This window comes from Aquarana catesbeiana, linkage group LG02 (genome assembly GCF_042186555.1).
Source record: "Aquarana catesbeiana isolate 2022-GZ linkage group LG02, ASM4218655v1, whole genome shotgun sequence".
Classification (NCBI taxonomy): domain Eukaryota; kingdom Metazoa; phylum Chordata; class Amphibia; order Anura; family Ranidae; genus Aquarana; species Aquarana catesbeiana.
In genome coordinates, this window is record NC_133325.1 from 353,578,409 (window position 1) to 353,591,858 (window position 13,450).

Below are 13,450 nucleotides of genomic sequence, written 5' to 3' on the forward strand. Positions count from 1 at the left end.
GCCCAAAGTTCTTTGGACAATTTAAATATGCTTTGTAATTTGTTGGATCATCTTTTTCATACACTGTTTTGAAAAAAAAATGCTACTTCTGTAAAAAATGTCTCATTTTCTCATTGATGCCATTTAATATGCTTGCTGAATCTCTCTGCTGCTAACTTGTTTCTCCTTAGGATATTGGTCAAAATAAGTGAAACATTGAGCTGTGAAAACAATCAGCTATCATTGCATTCAATCATTTCACCATAATAACCTTCATTTTATACAATCCTTTTACCAGGGGCAAATACATTTTCACAAATTGTTAGTTGTTGAATTTCTTTAAACTTAAAAATTAATTTTTTTTTTTTTTTTTTAGGAACTCAAATATCATATTTTAGTTAAAACGTTAAAAGCATTCAGTATTAAAAATGTGCAATTTCAAAGCAAATTAGGAAAAGAGGAAAATACCTTTTCTAGTTAATTTAATGAAGATTGTAAAAACCAGTGTAGAAGTCAGTGCAACCTCCTAAAAAAGAAACATTTACTGCCACCAACTTTAATATAAACAACTTCAATAGTTAGGTGTCAGCCATCATTTCGTATGCTGCTTTAGCAATCTGGCTCCTGTAGATTTTGTCAGTTCTGATTTTAAGAAAACCAGGATCTAACAAGTCTATAATTCTCAAAATTATTTCAGCTCCCTCTTTTGGAAATGTCATCAATTCTAAATGGTGAAAAGGCAAAGAGGCTATATGAAAGCAACATGCATAAACCTGAACTCATGACACTGCTAAAGATTTCACTATAATCACAAGAAAAGTAATAATGATCATGAAAAGCTCATTTCACTATTTGATTGCTTAGTCTTGAACATATCCAACAAATATTGAACACAATATAAATTAAGCAAAACACTTACAGCAATTCCATGGCCAAAGCCAGAACCAGGTTGAGGACTTGCTGCGCTAATGTAGTTACCAACACCGGAATCTTGGTTGGCAGTTCCATAGATATCAGCGACAGGGCCCGGGCTGTTGGCCCCTGGAAATCCACCAGGTCGAGCTGGATTGGTGCCTGCTGGTGAAGCGGGTGCGCCATAATTCGGTTGAGCACTGTAGCTATTCATGACTGGTGTGCAGAGAATAAAGCCAAGTATGAGAGCAGAAGCATGGCATGCTGTTATTACAAAATAAACAGAACATACTAATAACAGCCAGATGATAAAGAGAAACGGCCTTAGCTTCACCTCTAACGTTAAGTCATGGCCATGCGAAACAAGATCATGTATTCAATGTAAATGTCAGCCCACACTAACACTGGACAAGCTTTAACAGGGAAAAAAATGAAGACAAATCTTATATCCTTTAAACATAAATCATTCAATGCTTTATTGTAACCCAATATTTTGTGGCATTGCTTATTCTAAAATACCATAAAAACATTTCTTCAAATATAGTCTTACAGTCATGCAACTGGTGTATATCAGTATATGGAGATAACATTCTCATCCCATGCAAACTACAAAGGAACTGATCCTAATTCTATGGACGGTTTATATTCACGACAGGAGGCTTGTTTGCAGCCAGTCTACTGGCTACATTTCCAATCATTTGTACAATGATTGGAATCAAAATACAGTAGAACAAGTTATGAACATAGCTAAAAGTAAAAAAAAAAAAAACAACAAAAAAACAACAAATGTTACAAATAAAAGACATATACGGGTATCACTATATAAGGCAGGATATAATAAAATGACAATTGTTCCTTAAAGATATGGTTGAACAATGTTATTGCACTTTGTTTTCCAATGTTAATTTTGTGTTTTTAATGGCCCAAGTATTGGAAAATGTCAAAATCTTTGTAAAATCGGATTTATATTATAGATATATTCGATGAACCATAAACACAGTTTCTAAAATACAAAAGAAAATGTGCTATTTTCATTCTTGCCACTTTTTAGAATGTTCATCAACAAGTGGAATAACCAAATTCACCTGTTTATACAAATTTAAAGTTATGCTTCTAAATTTATTCATAGGCATCACGGTGCCAAATAGCCACACATGTTCAGTCAGGCTGCCAAAATGTATTTTATATGAAAAACAGCAAAAATTCACATTGGTTAAATTATTTTTATGAATATGTGCCAGGAAGGGAAAGCACACGAGAGGTGGATTGTCCTGGGAGAAACCAATAATGATTTAGCCTGGAAAGATATAACTTGGCCCTTTGAATCTTCCTTCAAGCAAGTTCGACCAAGGTCAGGAAGGACCAACAGACTTAACAATATTGCCCAATCTAAAACCAATCTGGGTAAATGCTGTCTGTAAACACCTTAAAACTGCTTGGTACATCTGTATGCTTGGGCCATACAAGGCCTTAAATACAACAGATTGTATTAACTTACATATATTTACAAAAATGAAGTATTCCAGTGTAATAACAAACTAGCATGTGGCAATAAGCATGCGCTCAGTATTTTTTTTTTTTTTTTTACTTTGATGCAGTTGGGCTGCCCAATAGGTAGAGAAAGAGGAATTAAAAAAATAAATACAATTCTTAACAGAGTAAAAACTGGCAATGCTTAACAGTGTATGAAAAGCTGCACTGTAGTGACAGCATGCTGGAGAACCAGAACACTGGAGTGCAGTGGTCTGGCCCTCCCATGCATAGTGCTCCAATCAACAGAACTCAAACTTCGTGAATAGTGCTTTTCATTGGAGCAATGTGCAAGGGGCATGAAAACAGATACAGGACAGTTCCATACACTGTTAGGCCCCCTTTCACACAGGGCAGACTCCGGCCCCCATCTCCTGGCTCAGCGGGGATCTGTCCGCTGATTGCAGCTGAGCAGGCGGATGACAGGTCTGTGTCTGCTCCACTGATGCAGAGCGGACATGGACACAGCCTGCTGTTCTCTATGGGGCAGTAGGATGGAAATGGACCGTCTGTTAGTTTCCATCTGATCCACCGGGGAACAGATTCCCAATCATCTGTTTTTAGCAGATTGGATTAGATGTTGGTGGGTGACATATGTCTGGTGACATCTGCTACTTCATAGAGAGCCATAGATGGTCTGATCAGGATCAGGAAAAACTGAGAGGCAGATCCGATAGGTCCCTCAGTGTGAAAGGGGTCTTAAGCACAAACACATAATAAAACATAAAACAATGCAATATTGTTTACTATTATCCATCCAGCGATTTAACCACTTAAAGACCAGGCCTATTCTGACACTTTTTGTTTACAAGTAAAAATAAGGTCTTTTTGCTAGAAAATTACTTAGAACCCCCAAAAATTATATATCTTTTTTAGCAAAGACCCTAGAGTATGAAATGGTGGTTGTTGCAACTTTTCATTTCCTATGGTATTTGTGCAGCGGCTTTTCAACGCTTTTTTTTGAGGAAAAAATGCATTTTAATGAATTAAAAAAAACATAATACATAACCCATTTTTTGTAAAATATGAAAGATGACATTACGCCATCTATAGATACCAAACATGTCATGCTTTAAAATTGAGCATGCTCGTGGAATGGTGCCAAACTATGGTCCTTAAAAATCTCCATAGGCCACACTTTAAACAATTTTACAGAATACCAGTGTAGAGTTACAGAGGAGGACTAGTGCTAGAATCACTGCTCTTACTCTGACGTTTACGGCAATACCTCACATGTGTAGTGTAAATACCGTTTACATATGTGGACGTGACCTACATGACCTTCTATTTTTATTATTTATTTTATTTTTTATTTTTACACTGTCCCTTTAAAAAAAATGTATCACTTTTATTCCTATCACAAGGACTGTAAACATCCCTTGTGATAGAAATAAGGCATGACAGGTCCTCTTTATGAAGAGATCAGGGGTCAATAAGACCCCACACCTCTCCCTTACAATGGAAAGCATCAAATAAAATTTCAAAAAATAAATAAAAACAAAGGTTGATCTGATGCTTTAAAAAGAAAAAAATGGCCTTTACATTGGCCGTGAACTGGGAGTGGCGTCAGGACATCGCTCCGGGCCTCCTAGGTCATCGAGATGAGCGGAGGCCATCTTTCCTCTGCTCATCTCTATGGCCTGCCGCTGCAACCGCTGGATCGGTTCTTGGTCTTCCCAATGAGGTAAGCCCGAGAACCACCGGAAAGTGGCGGGAAGGGTCGCCCTAATTAGCCACTCGGATCACTTTTATCAAAAACAGCTGTGGCTGCAGAAAATCTTAATACTGGAGTTATAGCACCTAGCTGCAGCCATAACCCTGGTAATAAATGTCGAAGTAATGACGTATTTTCCCAATTAGGCGGTTGGTAAGTGGTTGTGTGTATATAATAGTCACTATGATAAAAAAAAATTCTGCTTTCTTTGTAATTAGTTATACAGTACAAGAAAAGTTTAGCAAAATAAATGGAAATAAGTATTACAGATATGAAAAAAAGGTGGATCCACTCAGCACTTAATACATTCTTTTTATGTTTTTTAGATATCCTAATGTCTTTTTAAGATACCTCAAAAACATAAGAAGCACAGTTCATACAACACTGTTTCTGAAGTATCAAAAAAAAAAATTACACAGGTCTGTACTCTCTTTGTAATTTGTTGTATGGTCCAAGGAAAGCTTGGTAAAAAAAAAAAAAAAACTGTAAATATACACCACAAATACAGCGGCCTAACTCTGGATACAATCTAAGATTGCTTAGGGGCACAACAGCTTTCAATAGCTTACATAGAAAGCAGTCTATTTATTTAGCAGATGTGAAAAAGTAATAATCTAATGTTATGAAACATACTAAGGCAATCCATTTGCTCGTAGAATGTTAATGCAAAAGACAAACCATATGGAAAGGTGGCTACAGTCTTACTACAATGATAGAAAATAGGGTTGGCATTACAGAACTAGGCCTTAGGCATGAATGTACTCAAAGTTCTGTTATAAATATGTGTTTTTTTAGCCAAAAGTGCAGAACACCAATTTGGTATATATATATAAATACATACACACACACACACACATACATACACACTACACACACAGTATATCCATATTCATTTTCAATGCTTTAAGAGCCCTTGCACACTGGGGCGGGGGGCGGCGTCGGCGGTAAAACGCCGCTATTATTAGCGGCGTTTTACCGTCGGTATGCGGCCGCTAGCGGGGCGGTTTTACCCCCCGCTAGCGGCCGAGAAAGGGTTAAATACCACCGCAAAGCGCCTCTGCAGAGGCGCTTTGCCGGCGGTATAGCCGCGCCGTCCCATTGATTTCAATGGGCAGGAGCGGTAAAGGAGCGGTATACACACCGCTCCTTCACCGCTCCGAAGATGCTGCTGGCAGGACTTTTTTTACCGTCCTGCCAGCGCATCGCTCCAGTGTGCAAGCCCTCGGGGCTTGCACACTGGAATGAAAGCAGCAGCACTTTCGGGGCGGTTTGCAGGCGCTATTATTAGCGCAATAGCGCCTGCAAACCGCCCCAGTGTGCAAGGGCTCTAAATAATGCAGGAGAAATCATAAACATATTTTAATGCATTTAAACTCAAGAATCTGCCTAAGTACTGTTGGTTATCTTATAGGGATACTTATACATGTTATGCCTTGAGACTCAGCAAGTACCATTGGTTTGGTAAAATAGCATACAGTGGGGAAAATAATTATTTGACCCCCTGCACATTTTGTAAGTTTGCCCACTTACAAAGAAATGAAGGGTCTATAAGTTTTATCTTAGCTGTATTTTAAATGATAGAGACAGAATATCAACCAAAAATCCAGAAAAAACACATAAAACAAATGCTATAAATTAGGTTGCAGTTCAGTGAGTAAAATAAGTACTGTATTTGATTCCCAAGCAAAACATGACTTAGTGGAGAAACCCTTGCTGGCAAGCACAGAGGTAAGTTATTTCTTGTAGTTGGTGACCAGGTTTGCACACATCTTAGGAGGGATTTTGGTCTATTCTTTACAGATTTTCTCAAAATCCTTAGGGTTTCTTGACTGTCTCTTGGATGGGTCATGGATGGGTCTTTCAGCATGACAATGACCCAAAACATACTGCCAAGGCAACAAAGGAGTAGTTCAAGAAAAGGCACATTGTGGTCAAGGAGTGGCCTAGCCAATCTCCAGACCTTAATCCTGTAGAATATGTATGGGAGGGAGCTGAAACTTCGATAGCCAAGAAACCTTAAAGTGGTTGTAAAAAAACAAAATTAAAAAAAAAAACTGCAAGACAAAGGCATAATGAGCTAGTATGCATAGCATACTAGCTCATTATGAATTACTTACCTGAGATTGAAGACCCCACAGCGGTCCTCGTTCACCGCTCTGGCAGCCGACATCGCTCCCAGGGGTTACTTCCGGGTATCGCCGCTCCGGCGCTGTGATCGGCCGAAGCCGCGATGTCACTCCCACACATGCGCGGGAGCTGCTGGCAAGGGCACAGTCTAACTGAAGCAACAGCACGTACATGCCATTGCTTCAGTCTGCTTAAGTGCGCATGTGCCGATGACGTCGGCACAAGCAAATACAGGGATATCTTCTAAACCATGCAGGTTTAGGAGATATCCAGTGTAGCTACAGGTAAGCCTAATTATATGCTTGTATATATAAAAGATTCTGTGAGCCTCCTCTGATTATAAATTGCCTAAATGGCACCGTGAAACAGCTGCAAGCGTTAAACATGTCTTGTAAAAACATGCAGATAAAAGCAGAAATAAATATATACGCTACGCTTTTAAATATACTCTTCACATTATATATATGTGATAACCAAAGTGCAAATATGCGTGTGAGTCACACACCGTGATACATCCAGTAACTAGTGACTGTAAAAAGTGACAATAGTGCAACAAATAGTTATAAATACTTTAAAACGAACATATAAATAAAAATAAATAATCACACTAGTAAAAAGTGCTATAACGTGCATCCATATGGTGATTGGTTGTATCAAAATTATTGTTCATAAAATCATATAGTGTTCATAAAATCATATAGTGTTCATAAAAATATATAGTGGACTCAATCCACTAAAACATAAAGATGAATAAAAAGTGCTTGTATGTGCATATGTGTCATCCAATTATTTCAATTCAAAAGCGCTTCTAAATTCCATGCGATTTGGAAACTGCTGTGTAGATAATCCAAAACAAGCCACAGTGATCCATGCGATTTGGAAACTGCTGTGTGGCAAGCCACAGTGATCACACTCAGGTGCTCCCCCCTAGGTATTAAACGCTCACCTCTGAACGTGTGACTTTGCACTTAAGCTTAGTCAATACATACCTGTGAAACACCTCTGGGGCTCTGCAGCTTTAACCAGTTTGAAATCTTTACTTTTGCTTTTTGCCTGATGCAGATTGGCGCACTGATGCGCCTATACTATGTGAGTACCCCATAGGAGGGTTTTATGTGACTAATAAACTGTTAAAACGTTATTACACCATCCAGTCCTTTTTCACTCAACCGAGGTATAGTGCTGACGGGTCCAGGAGTCTGGTTAAAGCTGCAGAGCCCCAGAGGTGTTTCACAGGCGTGTATTGACTAAGCTTAAGTGCAAAGTCAGACGCTCAGAGGTGAGCATTTAATACCTAGGGGGGAGCACCTGAGTGTGATTACTGTGGCTTGCTTTGGATTATTTACACAGCAGTTTCCAAATCGCATGGATCACTGTGGTTTGTTTTGGATTATCTACACAGCCGTTTCCAAATCGCATGGAATTTAGAAGCACTTTTGAATTGAAATAAATGGATGACACATATGCACATAGAAACACTTTTTATTCATCTATATGTTTTAGTGGGTTGAGTCCACTATATATTTTATGAACACTATATGATTTTATGAACAATAATTTTGATACAACCAATCACCATATGGATGCACGTTATAGCACTTTTTATTAGTGTGATTATTTATTTTCATTTATATGTTCGTTTTTAAGTATTTATAACTATTTGTTGCACTATTGTCACTTTTTACAGTCACTAGTTACTGGGTGTATCACGGTGTGTGATTCACACGCATATTTGCGCTTTGGTTATCACATATATATATATAATGTGAAGAGTATATTTAGTATATTTGAAAGCGCAGCGTATATATTTATTTCTAATTATAGGCTTGCCTTTAGTAAAAAAGTGGTTGTAAAGGGTTTACAACCACTTTAAGGATTTAGGGAAGATCTGTAAAAAAGAGTGAATCAAAATCCCTCCTGAGATGTGTGCAAACGTGGTCACTTAACTACAAGAAACATCTTATCTCGATTGCCAACAAGGGTTTCTCCACCAAGGACTAAGCCATGTTTTGCTTGGTGATCAAATAATTATTTTACTCACTGAACTGTAACTCAATTTATAACATTTGTATCATGTTTTTTTTTGGTTGATATTCTGTCTCTATCATTTAAAATACACCTATGATAAAAATGATAGACCCTTCATTTTTTTTTGTAAGTGGGCAAACATAAAAATACTGCAGGGGATCAAATAACTATTTTCCCCACTGTATAAATACCAAGATAATCTAAAAAAAAAATAACTAAAACAAGAAACACAGTAACACCACATACTGTCTTTAATATTTCCAAACCAAAAGCAACCTGTGACACATAACCATTCCCCACCTAACAACCTAAACCCTAAAATGAGCCCTTATCACTAAACCTTAAATTTAACCCCAAGTGAGAGCCAAGTGAGAGCCGAGTAAACAGGAGATGATGGCTCAGTGAATTCCGTTGGCGCTTGTCCCCCTCCTTCCCCTCCGAGGTACACTATTGCCCCCTATCAAACTTTGCTTTGTTAGGCTTGAAGATATTGGACATTTCCAAAAATCAAAGCTTAGGGGAAACCAGAGGATGATACCTTCCTGATCATTTCCTGCATTTCCACCATCAAAGGTTTACTGGCATCTATAAAGCAAACTTCCCATCTGCATTCCCTCATGTGTTTTGAAGCTTAAGCCTCGTTCAACTGTTGTTCAATGAACATCCTTTTCAATCAATGGGAAATCTAGCTTGCATTAACTTGTGCTGCAATGTTACATTTGCCAGCACCAATTGCCTTTTATGCCCCGTACACACGGTCGGACATTGATCGGACATTCCGACAACAAAATCCATGGATTTTTTCCGACGGATGTTGGCTCAAACTTGTCTTGCATACACAGGGACACACAAAGTTGTCGGAAAATCCGATCGTTCTGAACACGGTGATGTAAAACACGTACGTTGGGACTATAAACAGGGCAGTAGCCAATAGCTTTCGTCTCTTAATTTATTCTGAGCATGCGTGGCACTTTGTGCGTCGGATCTGTGTACACACGATCGGAATTTCCGACAACGGATTTTGTTGTCGGAAAATTTTATAGCAAGCTCTCAAACTTTGTGTGTTGGAAATTCCAATGGAAAATGTGTGATGGAGCGCACACACGGTCGGAATTTCCGACAAGGTCCTAGCACACATTTTCCGTCGGAAAATCCGACCGTGTGTACAGGGCATTAGACTTTCCCTGTTATTAAATACCAAATCACTTTTTATAAACATATACTCCTAATTCCTATAGAGATGGTGTGCTCATTGTTCCACACATTCTATGCTCTACAAACAAGTAATCTTGTTAAAGTGGTTGTAAAGGCTGAAGGTTTTTTTTTACCTTCATGAAGGTAAAAAACCTTCAGTGTGCAGCTCCCCCCCCCCCCCCCCTCAGTCGCCCCTAATACTTACCTAAGCCGATCCCAATCCAACAATGTACATGAGACCCGACGCTCTCCCTGGTCTCTCCCTCCTGATTGGCTGAGATGCAGCAGCAGGAGCCATTAGCTCCCACTGCTGTCAATCACAGCCAGTGAGGCAGGAGCAGGGCTGAGCCACATTCTCTGTGTCTTGTGGATGCAGAGAGCTGGTTCGGGAGCGAGCACACACGAGTGCCTCCACAGGAGGCTTGCTATGGAGGCGATCGGCAATGGGGAGCGGCTCAGATAACTATGAGATGTTTGTTATTTTTTTTAAAATACATTTTTTTCCTTTACAATCACCTCAAGTTAGTCTTAAAGTGATTGTAAAGGATCGTTTTTTATTTTTTTTAAACAACAAACATGCCATACCTCCACTGTGCAGCTCATTTTGCACAGAGTGGCCCCGAACATCCTCTTCTGGGGTCCCCGGCAGCGCTCGTGGCTCCTCCCCGCATCAGATAACCCCCTAGGAGAAGCGCTCTCCTAAAGGGGGTTACCTTGCGGGCACGCTCCCGAGTCCAGCATTTGCATCCACAGACACGAATGCCGAACTTGGCCCCCCCCCCCCCGGTAGCCAATGGCCATGCTGCTATCAATCTATCCAATCAAGAGCAGGGACCCTGTGGAGAGAGGGACAGCATGTCCCAGCCGAAGGGGCTCAGGTAAGTAAAATGGGGGGGCTGGGGGGTGACTGCCAGGTGTTTTTTCACCTTAATGCATAGGATGCATTGAAAAAACACAAGGGTTTACATCCCCTTTAAGTCCATATTTAATCTTAAATCCCACTCTACTTGTCAGGGATTAGCCTTATAACTACTGTGAATTTAGAAGGTGAATGTCAACAAAACAGCATGTCAAACAGTTGAATGCATACAGACAAGAAATGACCTGGATTCAAACTTTTTTTCATGACTATGTCCGTAAATGTTACTGTTGCCTCAATGACCTTCTGAACTTGGTTAAGAAAAGATGGAGTGGGCATTAAAAATATGAATAAAAGAGTTATAAGGAAAAATAATAAAAGAGTAATAAAGTATTAGGGGTTCAAGAGAACTGATGTGAGATGTGCTGAAAACAGTCCCACTAATGCAATATCGACCTAATTTGCAAGATACAGTTTTTCTTTTTTGTATAGTGCACACATTATCTTGATTTTTTCATTAAGTACCACCTATTTGGCAATTAAGGAACCACCTATTTGTTTTAGGTAATCTAGAAAGGTACACTTTGAATTAAAATATCTATATAATAAATATATACTTTTTAAAACTATTTAAACCAGCAGAAAGCTAAAGTATTAATTATATTAGTGCTGAAAGAGTTACCAGCCAATGACCTTTTTGTTTGAATAATTTGCTACATAGTATTTACATTTACAATTTTGGTCAATCACATTTGCTTAAAGATAGCAAGACACTTCATACACTACTATTACATTACGTTTACCTAATATTACTACATGGCCTCATATGTAGACAGGATGTATCAAACACTAACAACTGTAGATCTCTACAGCTGCCACCCATTTGTAGAAGGAGGGGGAAAGTTGGGATTTATAAATTGGAAAGCAAACAGTAAATAAACACCCACCAGTTCTCTGAGCTGTCGGGATTGTATGCAAACAAGGGCAATTAGAGATAAATAATAATAATGGAACACTCTTAAATAAGGCTCTTGCATGATCCAGGATTTTTCCTTTCTTCTCTTTCTTTTGATAATGAACAAAGTCAATTCACAAGTGTACATGGAACTACGTGAAAAGCTGGTGTTCAAAAGTATAAACAAGCAATTATTTTAAAAAGAAAGTTATGATATAAATGTCATAAATTAAGCCTGCACATTTGAACTAGAAAATTACCAAGTGTAGAGGTCCTCATAAGGACCTTTGTTAAGGGGCTTTCGTTCATCTTAACTGTGTCTTGCACCTGCATACAGGTCTATGGGAATATAAAATCTGCTTAAGGGTATATTCACACCAGGTGCGGTAGGACTGCGTTGGGCGTCTATTTTATCCATTTTATCATTCCATTCCATCCATCCATTTCCAACATAAAACAAAGCAAAATGCTTTATCCCCTATCTGGTTGGTTCACACTACCGCGTCATGGTGTGCGCTGAAAAAAAGCACTGCATGCACTACTTTTCAGTACAGCATAGTGTGAGGCAATGCGCCTTGCAGCCAATAGAATTTAGTGAAAAGTCACTATGTGACATTAAAAAAAAAAAGTGAACAGTATGATGTACTTAATCGGTGCATCAGCACTGCTGTCATCCCACCGCACACCAACCACTGTTGTAATGCAGCTGCTGGTGTGAATTTACACTATGGCAGATCAGGTCACATTCAGGTCAGAAGGAGGTCACCTGCAGGTTAAATGTACCTGCCAATGAATTCTGAATGATCTCAGAAGCATGCCAAACCGATGCAATTTTACGAGAATGGCATGTATGAGAATGCAAACTATATCTGATGTGAACAAAAACCAGGCGGCACAGACTCTACCTGGCATTTTTAGAATCAGAGTTCAGCAATTGTAGGCTAAACAGCTCTCTAGGTTTGGTTTCGATAAGCACGCTATTTCAGTACATCTGCCTAATATGCAACAAAGCTTATGGACTATACAGTATCCATATTTACTAACAAAAATGTATTTTTACCCTTGAACTGTCAATTGAACCAGAGGCCCTGATGCTCAGGTCCACACTGTTCAACGTGCCATCACTGTGCCTTCACAAGCCATAAATGCCTTTCTAAATTCAAAAGTTTTCATTTGCCTAGAAGTATTTTACTGCCACCTGCGCAATATGAAAAACATGTTAACCTCTGTAACCGTCATCACTCTTGCGGGAACTTTTCTGGAAGATTACCTGGGTCTGATCTTGCCTAATAGAATAATCAGATGCTTTTGTGTGTGGCTACCTTTAGATGAAAAAAAGCAAATATCTGACTAGTTGTCGTAGGCTACAGCATGGAAGAAATATACATAAATGCCAAGTTTTGAAGATTAAAATGTCAAACATATGCAAAATGCACAAATACAAGTGAATTATACTCAACACAGAAGTGTCTTTTTTGTGCAATTTGCTCAAGCTATAAACTATATTAAAATGTACTGTATTGTCCCCAGATTGCTAAAGCAAATCAATAACAATATTTCTGCTGGAAAATAAGTCATATGAAATGTATGTTGTGTTCATTTAAAAAAAATGTAAGTAAAAGACTTGTAAGAGTAAAATGTCAAGCTATGAATAAAATTATGCCAGAAAGTGTGTTTATAGTCAAACCTCATAATTTAAAGTAAGTGATAACAGAGTCAATCATTTTAGTTCATTGAACGTTCACATAATGCTGTATTCATTCGCTGTGATCACAGAGCTGAATGTAGAAATTATGTCTGTGACAAAATCACTCCTACACATTCATTATATTGTACATTTTCCATGGGAGTAGTGGATGTTCAAGTGAGTGCATTAAGCAAACAAATAACAGGGTTGAAATTTCTACCTGTAGGAGGTAGTGAAGAAATATTTATAGATAATAAACCTATCACATTACAGCAGGGAGAATGGAAGACATGGTTTATTAAACTGACTGTTGTCATTGCTATGGAGTTACATTTATTGCAGCCAATGTTAAAGAACTCACAGGAACTACTGATACATGTGTGACAAAAGACCACTCATATTGCACACATACAGTACATCGCAGGAAGGGTCAGCTGTATACAAAGCTGCAAACACTAAAGATTA

At 38.6% G+C, this 13,450-nt stretch overlaps 1 protein-coding gene across 7 annotated transcripts in view; it reads right to left on the minus strand.

Annotated features, from left to right (window-relative positions):
• Positions 1-13,450, minus strand: part of MSI2 (musashi RNA binding protein 2) — a 928,554-nt gene that overhangs the window by 47,244 nt on the left and 867,860 nt on the right. For 6 of the 7 annotated variants that reach the window (XM_073614998.1, XM_073614994.1, XM_073614993.1 and 3 more), the window contains one exon: positions 899-1,107. The exons of the other annotated variant lie outside the window; for it this stretch is intronic. In XM_073614998.1, coding sequence (XP_073471099.1) covers positions 899-1,107 — 209 coding nt within the window. The remainder of the gene's footprint in view (positions 1-898; positions 1,108-13,450) is intronic. 7 annotated transcript variants of the gene reach the window in all.